The following is a 15,188-nucleotide window of genomic DNA, read 5'->3' as shown; positions in this document are numbered from 1 at the left end:
GAAAGAGTCTGGCACGGGAAGAATGCACCAAGCAAGGCAAGAAAAAATGCCAAACCTGCCACATATGCAAGGGCATAAAAGCCACTACTCACACAAATGACACTCTGTAGAGAAAAACATTGAGCTTCCTAATGCTCCCACCACTCTCACATTTCTCTTTTCAGCCCAACCAAGACAGTAAAATGCTCCCTTTATTGCTGACAAGAGTCTGAGACATGTCCTGCTTTCCATTGCTGTACCCGTCATATAACATAGGAGTTATTTTTCTTTTCAGGGCTTGTAAAAGAAGGCAGTTCCTAGGCTTGTTAAGGAAGATCTGCTGATGCTCACCTCCCAGGTCACAGATCTGCCTGAAAGGGGAAAGGTCAAATGCAGCAAGAACATCTCTGCCACATATACTCCACACTGAGTTCTGGCCAGCCATGAATTTCAGCATTTCTTTCCAGCATTTCAGCATTAGTTCAATTTGGACACATTCATTTTTATATCCTTCTTATATTGTGGAGCCCAAAACTGTGCACAGTGCTCAAGGTGAGGCCACACCAGTGCTGAGTATAGTGGGACGATGACGGCTTTCAACAGGTTAGCTATACTGTGTTTAATACACCCCATGATACAGTTGGCCATTTTGGCCACCAGGGTATATTGTTGACTCACACTGACCTTACCATTCACCAAAACCCTCAGATCCCTTTCTGCAGGACTGCACTCAAGCCTCTTGTACCCCAATCTGTAAGTAATCCAGGGTTACACTGTCCCAGGTATACCATCTGGCACTTATCCTTGTTAAATTGCATATGGCTGGAAATTTCCTAGTGCTCTAATCTGTCAAGATCTCTCTGTAAAGCCTCTCCACCCTTGAGGGAATCAATGGTGCCTCCTAATTTAGTATTGTCAGCAATCTAATTTAGTATCGTCGGCAAATGACTGGGTAACGTCCATCAGAGGGAAGACTCTTTTACCTTCAGTAAGAACAGGGTTGAGATTACTTCTCTAAAACATGACATGAATTTTGAAAGCATTGTAGACGGTAAATGAGGAAAATTAAAACAAATTGAATAGAGGAATTTTATGCAAACGCACATACACACAGGAAAACAACATCAACAAACATTAAAGAAATTGAAACTACTGCCTGTCTGCCTTAATGATATGCTGTCTGGGAGACAGTCATTATACCACATTCTGTATTCACAGTCCCTTCCATCTGATGGGACATAATATACTGATGTTATCAAATTCAGCCTGCTGCGTGGTGAATTTGGGAAGGGAGGAAGATATTTGAAAAATCTTGTTCTTTGCATGGTATGACAGGGGGAGAAAAAAGCAATTGAAGTTTCTCAAACTCCAAAAATGAAAAGTGGAAAGAAATCCCACCATCAAAAGAACCTTCCACATTTGAGGCAGTCAGCCAGTAAGCTCTCAGCTATAAACGCCTGTGTTTCTAAACCTTCACATAGAGACAACATCTACTTGTCTAAGCCTCCAAAGGTCAGAGTGGTCTCAATAAATGAGGGATCCATCCTGTGGGCCAGGTCTGCCTTAGGTATTTTTCCTTTTAGACTTCTGTCATGCCTACTCCAAGTTTAAAGTCAGTGTATTATTAGGATGCTTTATTATGAACTGTTTTCTTCTCAGAGACATTAAGCAAGGCCCTTGAGCATTCCAGTCTCAGACGTCTATCCAAGACTGAGTTATATTCCTTACCTTTGAGACTAAAAATCCACTGCTGTATTGCAAGATGATTTGAGGGTAGTCAAGGTCTTCCGTGGAAACCATCTTCTTTCTGGACTGAGGCACAGATTCTCTGCTCCTCTTAATTTAAATAAGCTTCTTTCCATCAGGCACAGAGTACACACCAGATGATCCACTTAATCTTATTCCTTCTGAGAAACACACTGGTTACAAAACATGCTAGCTAAGTTATTTGGCTTCAATGGGTCTTTCTACCAGGTTCACCTGTTTCTTTGGCTCTTCCATCAACAAGGCTAAAGAAGCAGTGCGGATTAAAGCTTGTACCGTCAGTTCAGCAGTCGGTTAACCCCCTGGTGCTTCAGAAGCACTTGGGAGCTTGTCACGAGCTTGTAACAAGAAATCACTACAGAACAGCGTCAGGAACCTGAACTCGGTGCAATGCACCAGCGTTCCTAAACCAAAGCGGGGTCTTACCTGGGGCTTGTTCAAAAGCAGCTCTACTCCAGCAGGCTGGGATTTTGATGCTGGAAGACTTTCCAAAAAGAAACAGGAGACAGCAGGGGATAGATTTTAATAAGAAGAAAAGACAATCTGTATTGATCAGGCGCGCAGCTTGGCCAGACAGGCATACTGACCAGCAGCTTGCAAAACATGACCAATACATTTTATCTCACCTCCTCTCCAATTCCCCAGGCTTGTTCTTCCCCTGTCTGCCTTGATTCCTCCCTTCTCCTGCTTTTGGCCCTGTCTCTAAATACTGTAGATTTCCCACAAGCCCCATAGTAAGGTTCCCACAGTAACTCCCACAAGCCCACTTTAATTTCCTGTGATATTTGTTCTCTCTTATAAGCCCCCTGATAATCTTGTTTCTTCTCTTTTCTCCACTACAAAGATCTGGTTGAACCTCTTTGTGGCTTTGAGGGCATCCTTTGAGGGTCCCCCACTGAGTGGCCAGGGAGTTCTGATGTTTGGCAATGTTTTCCTCAACGTCTGTTTGCTAGCATTTGTGTACCTGGGTGTGGTTCCTTACTGCTTCCCTCTCTTGCCTTTGCCTTAACCAGCTATCTCAAAACTGAGGTATCCTTACATTATGAGTATCTACATACCCTTAACATTCAAAATATCCTAATATATACAACTCGGAAACAGCACCTGTTTCCCAGGTTCTAACACCACAGGGTCTCCTGTGTTACCAGAGTACTAGGTCTGAACATACAAAAGCTAGACCAAACCCCAACTGTACAAACATGTAGACGTCCTCATGCTGGACAACATAGCCTGGAATCTGTGCACCTTGCATTTAGCAAAATGTGATTTCTCTGAAGGAGAAGCCCGAACAACAGGTTTCAAGAACACAGCTACGTTCATAATGGACATCTTCCCCCCACCTCAAGGAGAGCGCGCAATCTCATTTTCTATTTAGGAACTTCTGTCTGCACATGCGCTAAGTGCAATTCTGCAAAATTCATTCATTTACACAAATCTAGACCCACTTTTAGTGAACACGATACATTTTTTTTCAGTTCCTCAGATCCATTCCCAAGACAGTTCTATGGGAAAAGAAAGCTCAAAAAATTTTCACTAAGTCTCTGTCTTTTACCAGTTAATGTGGAAAGCAATGGATATCACTAGCATTTTATTTTCCTTGGGCCACTAGCTTTTATGTGACAACGGTTATCCGCAGAATTGCAGGGAAGACCTGGTCTGAGGGTGAAAAATCCTTGATTAGGCACTTCGCTGGCAGGTGGAAACTGCTGGCAAGGGTAACTGTGGTGCTGTCACACCATTATCCCTTCATGCTGTACTACTCAAGGACAGCGCTCCTGAGCATCCCCTCCAGAGCAGGCAGAGTTCACTTTGCAGCTGCCCCAGGGCATATGTGACTAGCTTAGCTGACAATAAAAACAGAGTTCCAACCAGGCAGCATTAGTCCTGCAAAAGTTTTAACCCTCACCTGTGGCAAAGCATTTGGTTGAGCTAATCTACAGATTCATTGTGAGGCAGCAGCAGATGTATGGAGACGATAAGGCATGTGAGGGGATACCAGGTCAAATGGATTTTCTGTGCTGTGATTGAAGACGGAACGCTGCATACAATCTCAAAAAAGCCTCAAGAGCAGAGTACCAGACAAAGTATAAAAAAGAGGCACACTTCCTTTTAACAACAATAAAAAATACTTCCACGCGTAAGAATACAAGCACCAGCGGGATCCATTCTGCACACCCTGTTCTCAACAAGTGTGCATAGTGAGCAGTTGGGGTTCATTGCTTGCTTTATGTTGTCCCTACAGACATCTCTGCAATGTGATCAGCCGTGGGCAGCTGCACTAGTCTGTTACACAGGTCTGCAGGTTTTCAAATTCTGCTGTAAAATCATTTCTACCCACCTGTTGAAGTTGCATTTATCTGTAACTGATAATCTGTGATTTCAGTTTATAGCCCTGGGCCCTCTGGTATTATCCTGCACTTGTACTTCAGGGGACTTGGTCAAAAACAGAGGGTCAGGGTTCAACAGCACTCAGGATGTGACTTCCTAAGAACTAATGTTTCATTAGCAAAACTAGTCAAGCGTTCACCTCTGTTCTGCAGCTGTTGAATAGCTTACACTCCAAAAATTTGTCCATTAACAGACAGATGGATGGACAGATGCAGAAATAAAATTTTGGTAATAATTTTCTACCAATATTGATTGATTGGGGCATTATGACTTGCACATCATCAAAACTGCTTTACTGCAATGGTAGGCAGATGGAAGACATCCACAGAGCTCATGCCTGAAGGGCTGGCATTGCTATCTCAGGGAAAAAAGCTGCTTTCTAAGTTACCTGGTATGAATTTGGACTCATAGGACAGGCTTAATACTTCCGGAGGAATTACCTGCCCTTCAGAGTTTCCTGAACTTTCAAGGATTTCTTTCCCCATCTCTATCCTGTACCCCTGGGGCTGCCATACCAGGACAAATGGTTACTCCAGCTTTTCAAATGCTGGAGGAGGAACAAAATATACCAGCTGAGTATGCAGAACACCCAATCATTTCTGCTAAAGCTTGGTTTTCAACTTAGTGTGGCCTTATCATTAAAACAGCACCAGATACAGTACACAAGATACACTTTTTTTCCACAATGCCAAGGTACCTTTTGAATCAGAGTAATTCTTTAGAGCCATGGATAGCTGCAAAACCCTACAAGCAATGTAGGTACAACAGTCTTTAAATACACTGCTGCTCTTCCCTCAGGTACCCTTCTCATTAGGGTGGGAACTTGATCAGCCCGTGAACTTGCATAATCTATTATTGTAAACCACCTCATCCTCTCTACAATTGCAGCCAGTATCTCAGTCATCTTGGCCGCTATAGGAGCCATCTCTGGGGTCACAGCGCCTGGGGTTGCTGCTGTTACCCACCCTCTGTAGGCTGTGCTTTGACACCTGCTTTGAGCACAGGCCACACTGGAGATTGCCATATGCACTAGGTCACTGCCCTCACCTGTAGCTGAACTCAGCTTTCAAGGAGAGGGCACAATACTTCCCCAGCCTCCTTCAGCCAGCTGCTCTAGGGTGGTGGGGCTGAATCAGGACCAGTAACCAGTACTTTGGCCTGAACTTTCCCTCTTTCTGATTTATCTTCAGCCCAATACTTGGAGAGATGTCTTCCTCTAGGAATCATCTTGGTCACCTTCCAGGTGGGGAGTTTGGTTTGCCCAACACCAATATACAGCTGAAATCTGATTTTTCACCACCATTCGACACACTGTATGAAACTGATGAGCTAAAGGTGAACACTGAGTTATTGTTGCTTAAAAATGAGCTGCCAGACACATCATGCCTTAAATCCATCCATATTTAGACACACAGAATCACAGGATGTTTGAGGTTGGAAGGGACCTTTGGAGGTCATCTGGTCCAGTCCCCCTGCTCAAACAGGTCCACTTAGAGCTGGTTGCCCAGGACCATGACTAGACAGCCTTTGAATATCTTCGAGGTGAGAGACTCCGTCATCTCTCTGGGCAGCCTGTACCACTGCTCACAGTAAAAAAGTGTTTCCTGATGCTCAGAGGGAATGCCCTGAGTTTCAGCTGGTGCCCATTGCCTCTCGTCCTGCAACTGGGCACCACTGAAAAGAGCCTGGCTCCGTCCTCTTTGTATCCTTCCTGCACACAAAATACTCTTTCTTGCCAATCAGACATGCTTGCCCTCAGCAGCTGTAACACTGGGGCCTATATATTTACTCCTACACATATTAATGCTATAACTTTTATTGTCTTTTTAGCCTCCTTGATGCCCAAGGCTGTTGAATGACACTTCTGACAGCTAAAGGCCTGAAAGAAATGTTTGTATAGCAGTATTAGGTCATCTAGTCTCCAACTAAAAATTAAATTTTACTGACATTTCAGTGTTTCCAGATGAGATTTTTATTTTTTTTAAAAAATGTTTTTAATAAGCATTAAGAGATGAACAGTTTTATCACACTTTAACATCCTTAGTATTCATATCACAGCCTGGAACTGCAGTCTTCCTTCTGTACTACAAATGCTGAAAGAAGAAATCAGCAAAGTGTGCTGTTGGCACGGATTCATTTATGACACCAAAGGCATATTGATTGAATACTGTAGTCCATTTCAAATACCATTACCTGTTTTAAAGCTACAAGATATGGCACAGGATAAAGACTAAATACGTACCTTTCTGACAACATGAACCTTAAGTCATTCTCAAAACCCACCCTGAGACGTTGGAAAAAAATACTGAGTTTTATGTGCTTTTAGTCAGCTCCTGACAGTCAGATCGCACTAGTACGTAACACAGAGCCGTATTTCCTATTTTAAGAAATCTGTTTCATCCTGTTAGAAGCAACTTGCTTCTGGCAAGGCTGGACACAGACACTGCACCCTTTCAGAGGCTGTGAGGTGTGAGAACACTCAGTTCTTCAGAAACACGCTGACCTTCTGGAAGCCACTCTACTGGCAGCCTTGCAGAAGACATTGTGCTCAAGGGGTCAGTGGTCATGGACAGGCCATATCTGCTCTACCGGGCCTTGCACTTAGGGCTTGAGGACCCTGTATGCTATTAGTGCAATCTGTAACTTATAATATCTTTGGGAAAGGTAAGCTGTGTGTGGATCAAGGGATGGAACATATTGACCCTGACCGGGAGCCCATTGCGTGTTTAGGAGGTAGTGACCCACATCACAGCTAAGCTGAGCAGGTACAAGCCTGTGCTGCATGGTGCTACATGTCCAGGGTGGTCCTTCAGGCCCGTGCTGTGCCATTCACATCCCTCAGATGTAGGATGAGCTCAGCCAGCTTGCCATGACAGAGGAGCCTGCAGGCAGCTCCCACGCAGCCCCGGCGATGACACCACCTGTGTGGCCTTGCCTTTATCTAACGGTGCAGCAACCAGTTCTCCTGAGAGCATACTTTTCCCTGTAAGAAAATCACATAATAACTCAAATGACCCGAAATAAGGTGCTTCCCTGCATGGACAGGATCTTACAGTGCACTGTGGGAAAATCCAGCTGGGCTCCGTCCAGTGCTGCATGCACATGGGTACCTGGCATCTGAGGGGACCTAAGATTTACTTGTTATCCATATTACTCTTCTTATTCTGCCTTATTAAAACAGTTATTTTATTAAGCCATTTGTTTCGGGCCTTCCTTACTGAGATCCAGAAAGCACCCCCTCACCACCTCTCTCACCTCACCTCCCCACCCCCAGTGTAGAACAACCTCCACAACCCTCCTGGAGCTTCATTCAAAATGTTGCCCTTGCCAAAAAGTAAGTTGGTTTACAATAAGTTTTCTTCAAGGGGCTTGAGCATTAGAGGGAAGAAATACCCAGAATTTGTGGGGAAGAACACACACACACACACACTTACAGCGACACACGCAGTCCAGGACAACTGGTGGTCAGGTCCCAGGTCCCTCAAGGGGGCTCTAGAAGCAGGCGGGTGGAGGGAGGGGGAGCTGGACCCTGTAGCCAGCAGTGACCCTGGGTGCATGTGCCTGCTTCCCACTGTCCTGTGGTGCCTCTGCAGCCACAGCTCCCGTGGTGATGATTTCCCACCCTTCTCCCCTCCATTTGAGGTCTTCTTTGGCAATGTGTTTCTGGGCAGCACTCAGCCCCCAGCCTCCTCCTGATCCAGCTGTACACTTGCCTGTTGTTTTTGTAGGCAGAGGTTCCTTGCTCTGCTCCTCCACTCTTTTTTCTTGCCTAGTTAACTGTTTCATTTGTTTGTTAAATTTGAAGCTGTTTTCCTGGTGCTCAAGGCCGTGCTTCTGCGATGACCAATGTCAGCAAGCTCTTGATGATGCTGGGGCACCTGTCTTCAGCCTGCTCCGATGCTCTCAAAGTCTTTGTTATGATGGGGAAATCTAAGTGTGGGATGACAAACAGCAGGAGACACTTGATATCAAGCTCTGCTTCACACGGTGGTTTCCCAAAACAGCCACATAACAAGGCCCCTAGGCCGGAGCTGGAGCCCTGTGAAGTCAACAGGAGGCAAAGTTAGTGGAAGGCTGGTGGCCCCTCACCACCAAAGGTAGTCCTCTTCTCACTGAGACACGAGGAATCATTCTTATGGGCAAGAGTAACACCTCTCCCATGCAGAGCCAGGAACCCACCTCATCCAGTCTAATGAATTCTTGAGAACTGAATATTTAATAGCCCATACTTAATTACCACTGAAAAAGACTGCTGTCATATAAAAAAAAAAAAAAAAAAAAAAAAAAAACCAAACCTAAACCAATGAAAGTAATGATCAATTTGACATTGATATATACAGGGCTGTGGCTGGCCCAAGCATCTGGGTGTGCCAGCAGACAATGGGGCCTTGGATGGAGGTGTCTTTGGCTGAGCAGGAGAAGACCCACCTGATCTGGAAAGACCAGAGGTCAGAGTTGGTGGCCTGATGAGGCACGGAGATCAGATGGAACTAGAGGCTGTGGTCATATCCAAGGGACTCATGAACACATGTGTGCTCGTGGGTACCAAGAGCAAGACTGTGTGCAACTCCTGCTGATGCACCTCAGGAGACATTACAGAGCATCCTGGACTTGGGTCTTTTGCAGGCATATGGAAGGAAACTTCCCAAAGGGACCTGGAGGCTGGGGAGGCCTCCCTTTGAAAGGTAGCAGCCTTTGGCTTCCAGTCAGCATGTTAACAAGGCAAATTCCCCAGCTCCTCCTGCCCTCTGCTTTCTCATATAATTCCCAGGCCACTGGGCCAAGGCCTTGCTGGAAACTTCTGTCCTGCCCAACAGAGCAGCCCTGGGGGCAGCTGCACTCACCCAGCCCAGCCGGGCACAGCCCATCTCAGCTCACAGAATACGTTCCCTTCCTGGTTCGTTCAAACCTGTCTTCTTCTGCTCTTGGTTGATTCTCCCCAGCTATGGCCAGGTTTCATTTGTTACTCCTAAGTTATCTTGGGAGCTGGAAAATTTATCTCAGCCTGCATGGCTAAAAACTCAAGAGGGGGAAAGAACTCTGTTGACAAGAGCCATCTGCATCAAGCAGAAAAGCTCCCACCCCAGCACCATGAGAGGGCCTGAAGCTGGGAACTGCTTTCATCACCCAAAACAGAAGTAACTTGGAAACCTCTACCTTATGGCTTTGTTCCTATACAATCTTTTTTAACATGAAAATATCCAATGCCAAGCAAAAAATACAGCTGAAAGACCCCATATATAACAAGGTGTCATCAGAAATGCCTGTTGGAGCATGGAAACCATAGAGCAAACAGGGGTTTTACTTGACTGCATACAGCAAAGCGCTTGTTTCAGGTCACCTTCAGAGTGTTTGCCATTTAGAAAAAGAAAAAAAAGAAAAAGAAAAAAAAACAGAAATAAAGGGAAGAGGCTCTGATGAGGTCAGCTATGTCTTTGCTTTGTCAAGGCAGGTCAGAGCACTCAGGGCTTACTCTCTTACTGTGGCACTGACTTGTTCTGTGCGCACAGAGCAACCTTCTCTCTTTCGGTCATGGGACAAAAGAGAGGCTCTGAAGGAAAAGGAGGTTAAACACACTGTGGAGGAAAGGGCAGAGGGGGTGAAGAAGAACAGGAAAATCAGAACTGTGTAGATAAATGAATATAGTCTAATGGAAACAGCACGCATCCTCTTACTACATTATTTTGTGATTTCCAAGGTCTGGTATTTGAAGGTGAATATAGAATTTTAGTCTCTTCCTTATGCATACTCCAGTATTTCCTTGGTCATCTAGCATAAGAGAGTAGCCAGGAATGCTTTGGTATCCCACCAGAAGCTGGATGCTCAAATACCAACTAGCAGGTAAGGAACGAGCAGCCCAAGCTACAGCCAGCTGCAGGTTCTGCTTTGCACGGGCGGTGAAAGAAGGTTGTGATTGTGTGTTGGTGTTAGCTGCTCTGATATGCAACCACATCTGACCCTTAAAAGTCATTTAAAGACCAATGATCTTCAAATTCTGCAGTCACCATACTGCAATTCATCCTTTTCCATCTGTATTGCAGGTAATGATGAATCAATCCTGTTCTTTAAAGACCCAGCATCTTTGAACCTTGATACAGCTAAAAGGCATGTTAGAACCAGGAATGCACCTTGCCTATTCAAGTCATGCCCAAGCCGCTCACTGGTAAGTTAATGACATGCAGAGCACGTCATGAATCAACTTATTGCAGAAGTACAGTATTTAGGGAATTTGTTTTGACAAACCAAACCAACTTGCTCATGCTTTTTTTCAAGTCAAGGGCAGACTTAACACTGACACCAGCCAAGACAGGAATTCTCTGATTCATCAAGGTTATATGACGGATCATTTTGTATTTGCAGCTGCTGACCACGCTGACCACGACCAGTCTGTCTACTGGCTCAGGAAACAGTGCAGCCATGGAAGCAACCACCAGACCATGGGCACACAACTTTTTTGGGGGAAAAAGCGTATCAGAGAAAGTCCAGACAGAAGTTTTGGGGTTTGCCTGCTCAAGGGGAGATCCTGGCGTGAAGCCCGCTGCTGTGCAGGAGAGCTCAAAGGGCTCTTGGGCTGCTCATTATTTATGGGGGTAAGATAATTGGCTCATAGTCATATTTGCATACTGACCACTGTGCTTAGGTGGGCACATTCCACAGTAGCCCTTGGCTATTGTATTGCTATCTGTCTCCCCCCACATCCAGTGGGTGCATGTCAAAGGAGGGGGAGTCAGAGACGAGGGGGGAGCACACCGCCACAGCCCCCCGCATACTTGATTGCCTGCCTGGTACGGTCAAAGCAGCAAAATAATTTCTCTGAACATTTGGGTTTTTTGGGGTGTAGGGGGAATCAACAAAGGCTGGGTCAGCCCCATTTCATTATTTGCCTTTGTGCCTGGCTGCTGCAGGATGTAACACCTTGCTTTGTCTGGAAAGCAAGCAAGCATTCAGAACACATTACTCACAGGCTGCAGCTCCTGGCAAAGTCACCTTCATGCCACGTAACTCGCAGGTGGGGAACACTGCACAGTGACTGCAGCTTATGAGGGAACTCTCCAAACCCCCTTGCCCCAAATCCTGTGACATCCTGTCAGTGTCTACGGGGAGAGATCCTGCTCGGGCATAAACCCGCTACCTGCAGAGTAGCTTATGAACCGTGCCTTGTTGCTTTAAAGGATGAGAAGGACCATTACAGCCTTGTGATTTTATTTTGATATCACAAAACGTGACATGAGGCCAACTTTTCTCTACTGAAGCTACCTTCTCCCTGTGCTCCACCTACATCAAAGGAGCAGGAGGCTCCTGTAGATGGCTGCTGAGAAGACTGTCTCAGGCTTCCCAAGTATCCAGCTTAATGTGCAAATGCAACTAGTGTTCAAGCCACAACTGCAGTGAGTAACCTTCTGGTGCCTTCTCCAAATGTTTCTCACTCCAGTAATCTGTAATTCTGCTTCCAAGAACTGGGTGGGTTACGGCAGGTTGTGCCTGACCAAATGATTTAAAGGACTAGCAGGAGGCACGCAATAAGGAATTCCTTAGGGTGTAACCAAATGACTTGGCTGCATCATTCTCCCTCTCAGACGTTGTCTCAGGGTCTGCCCTGTAAAAGAGCAACACTGGGCTCCAGCCAGTCATCAAGCTACAAAATTATTTTTTGTGACTTAAATCAAAATCTAGAGGAAATAAAAAATTAATCTAATTGTTCATGCCAAACTCCCCAAGGTTCAGACAGACAGGACTTCTCCTGGAACTCTGAAAATACTAACTACAAGGACACATAATTCATTCTGCTTATACTATATCAGTTCCCCAGGAATAAAGATGCAGGTAACAGAGCCCATCCAGCGGTCAGTTTTATTTTGCAGGAATCCAAGTACAAATTTAGCCTTGCTTTTGTCAGATACAGTGTTAAAATTGGAAAGAATGAAAAAATCTGAAGCGGGCACTGCACATTTTTTGTGGGTTCTTTCTTGTGGAACAGATGTTGATTTCTTTCTCTCCCTTCCAGAGCCAAAGGCAAGCCCTAATCAGTCTGCCAAGTTTACAATCCATGCACGCTCAAGGTGTATCACCAGTGATTCTCTCGACAACGTATCAGCTTACAAAAAAGTTGGCTGCCTTAACTAAAAGCTAGGTTGATGACTGTCTTCTAAGAAAAGAATAACACATTTCTCCACTTATTCTATCTTGTTAGGTACATAATAGAGGTACTATGACTTCCTTCCTAAAACAGCATCATAGAGTTTTCCAGTCCTCTTGACTTGGACCTCTCTGAAGCCACCTGCCTCAAGGAGCTTGCTGTACGCTGCTGCTGTTCGCTCTTTTCCTTCGGTCTGCACCAACATATTCATTGAATACAGTTGTGTCTCTAAAGGCCCACTTTTATCTTCATTCAGAAGCGATTCAACCAGCAGCACTCCACCACCTGGTTGAATAAAGACAAATAAAACACATGCTGAGCTCTGAGAAGACGAGATATTTTTCAGCTGAGTTATTAGATCCTAACCTTTAGCTTCAGGAAGAAGCAGCCTCTACATTAAGTCTGATTTCAGTATCACAGATGACAATGAAAGAGCAAAAGAATTGGAGTGTACCTCTGCCTGGCTACACAGGTACTGATGTTCTGAGGCTGTAGGGCTGGGATGGAAATTCGCATTTCCCCCACCTGAAATCCACAGGAGCTGAGCCTACTGATTTTGCTGAGAACCCAGCCCTGTAGGCAGTATTTTCAAAGCTCAAGAGTTCAGTGTGATACTTAATGTGATTTTTACTATGACATATACACCTATCTGTCTAAAAAACTGCCCAGATCCCCAGTCCTTATACCTAATTATGTTGAAAGAGGAGTCCCTGTGGAGGAGACTAAAAATGGAAGCCAGATAACAAGAACTAAGACCAGGCCCTATTTGGCTCAGCTGCACACAGCTGCCTTAGGGAAGCAAAATATTAAACCAAGAAACCCGTGCACTGAAACTCTGCCACCCAAATTGTGCATTGAAACTGGTGTGCTTCACATAACTGATGGGCAAGAGTCTCCCAGCTGCTCTTCAAGAGCTCACACCTACCAGGTTTGCAAGACTTGTGGACTTTTGCCAGCAGCTGCCTGCATTTGTCATCATCCCAGTCGTGCAGTATCTTGGATAAAATATACAGTTCAGCTTCTGGAATTGAATCGTTAAAGAAGTCTCCTGTAAAGCAAGAATGCATGTATTACACAAAACTCCCAAATCACAGGGGGCTGAGTTAAGCAAATATTTTCAGTTCTGTCCAGTTCTAAAGACTCTGGGCTTGCCATGTCCATCACCCCTATCAGACAGCAACAGAGCTGCCAGGTAAAAGTCCTTTGTGGCACTGCATAGGGAATTTTGTTCTTGTTCAGTCTCAAGAAGGTCTGAAATGTTTAAAAGCAGCATCTCATCTGAAACAACCTCTGATGCACACGAAAGCATGTGAATCTAAGTTTTTTCCAATGACAGGAATTCAGATTCATAAAGTGTTAAGAAGAGGAGGCAGTTTCCCATGGTTTCTGTCATGGGAAAAAGGGAAGAATTTTCCCTTACCTAAGCAAATTCTCAAAGACCTTCAGTAACCACAGAGCTGCATCATAAATCCATAAGGAAAAAATACACTTCTCTCACCTCCTAAGCACTAGCTTCATCATCATGCCTTTGTTCAGCACCTGGTGTACTGCATTCAGACTTTTCTCTCTGCATCTTACTTTGTCATTTCTGCTCCTGTTTTTTTTGCACCACTGGCACACATAACATTTCCTGTGTTTCCCCATCCTTCTTTTCATATACTCCTTTCCTTCTTCAAGGCTTCTTTCCTCTCTCTGAGTTTCAAGCAATATTAAGTCATTCCAACACTTTGAAGGCTTTTGTAAACATGAAAAATTAGATCTTCCTACACTCGTTTTCATCACAGATGGTGCAAAGACCATGCAAGATCTATGGACTGGGCAAGAGGAATATGGGCTAGCTCACCCACATTCAAAGCCTGCAATAACTTAGGATTTGAAAGTCAATCAGTTGTGACCAGAGAGGAAAAACCCTTGCTCAGAGCAGGCCTGGCATCCCACACTTCTGCCAGGAGGTCTGCACAGACAAAAAGGGAGTGTTAGGAAGATTTATAACATGGCATGGCAGTTTTTTAGATTTGCAGGACATTTTTTTTTTTTTTGTTAAAGTACCCTTGTACTGAAGAAATCAAATAGTTCTGTTCGGGAGTAAAGAGCTTCTGGTTGCTGAATAACCGAGTCTCAGAGAAGGTAGCTGCAGGTGCCCAACTGGCACAGCCCTGCAGTAGCAAGGAATTGCAGGCCTGGACTGGGGAAGCCGCAGTCTGGGATGCTGTGCCCATGTAAGGGGTAGCTGGAGACCTGAGCCTCCAGTATGGTTGGTACCTCTGAGCAGAGACAAGGGGCTCAGGAGCAACAGCTGCAACAACACAACACTGCTGTCCGCACCTACCTTCATGGAAAGCGATCCGACGCTCCTCAGGGGGAATAAATTGCTCTTTGGCCATTTGCACGACTTTTGGCAAGTCATAAATTGTGACTGTGGAATTTGGGTACAAAGAAACACACTCCCGGGCCAAAGCTCCTCCACCTCCTTTGGGGAGAGAAAAAGAAAGTCAGAGCTGACACAAAACCAGCCTGTTCATCAACACCTCCATGAAGCGATGCTGGCAATGGTGCATTCACTGCAGCTGGCAAGGTACGTTTGCTCCCCACATGTTGCTGAAAGGGGAGAGGAGGGACAGGAGAGGCCACTGTCTCCATTTGTGCTGTGGGAAACCCCCAGGGCCCCAGCACCCAGGCCTATGGGGTCAGCCCCAGTGCTTACAGCTCTTATGTACCCCCTCAGCCAGACCCAGTGGTGGATGCTGGAAGGTGGGAAATGAAACAGAGGGCCACACAACCAGGCACGGGGGAAGCAGCGATGGAGCCCTTGAGGGAGCCTGATGACTCCCATGTCACCCTGGCCTGGGACAGCGGGCGCTGCAGGGTAGAAGGCCGCAGGCAATATCTCAATGACACTGGCTGAAGGGCCGGGGGGGAA

General features: G+C 45.5%; 1 protein-coding gene across 2 annotated transcripts in view; it reads right to left on the bottom strand.

The window, feature by feature from the left end:
• Window positions 1-11,996: 11,996 nt before the first annotated feature.
• The window catches only part of ASMT (acetylserotonin O-methyltransferase), an 8,471-nt gene continuing 5,279 nt past the window's right edge, over window positions 11,997-15,188 (bottom strand). For both annotated transcript variants that reach the window (XM_009637571.2, XM_035892858.1), the window contains exons 6-8: window positions 14,598-14,738; window positions 13,194-13,316; window positions 11,997-12,553 (exon numbers count right to left, since the gene is read on the bottom strand). In XM_009637571.2, the coding sequence (XP_009635866.1) occupies window positions 12,339-12,553; window positions 13,194-13,316; window positions 14,598-14,738 (479 nt within the window). In that variant the 3' untranslated portion in view covers window positions 11,997-12,338. The remainder of the gene's footprint in view (window positions 12,554-13,193; window positions 13,317-14,597; window positions 14,739-15,188) is intronic.

Source organism: Egretta garzetta, unplaced genomic scaffold, assembly GCF_000687185.1.
Source record: "Egretta garzetta isolate BGI_Z169 unplaced genomic scaffold, ASM68718v1 scaffold370, whole genome shotgun sequence".
Classification (NCBI taxonomy): Eukaryota; Metazoa; Chordata; class Aves; order Pelecaniformes; family Ardeidae; genus Egretta; species Egretta garzetta.
Note: the sequence above shows the minus strand (reverse complement) of the source record. Positions and strands in the feature narration are given on the sequence as shown.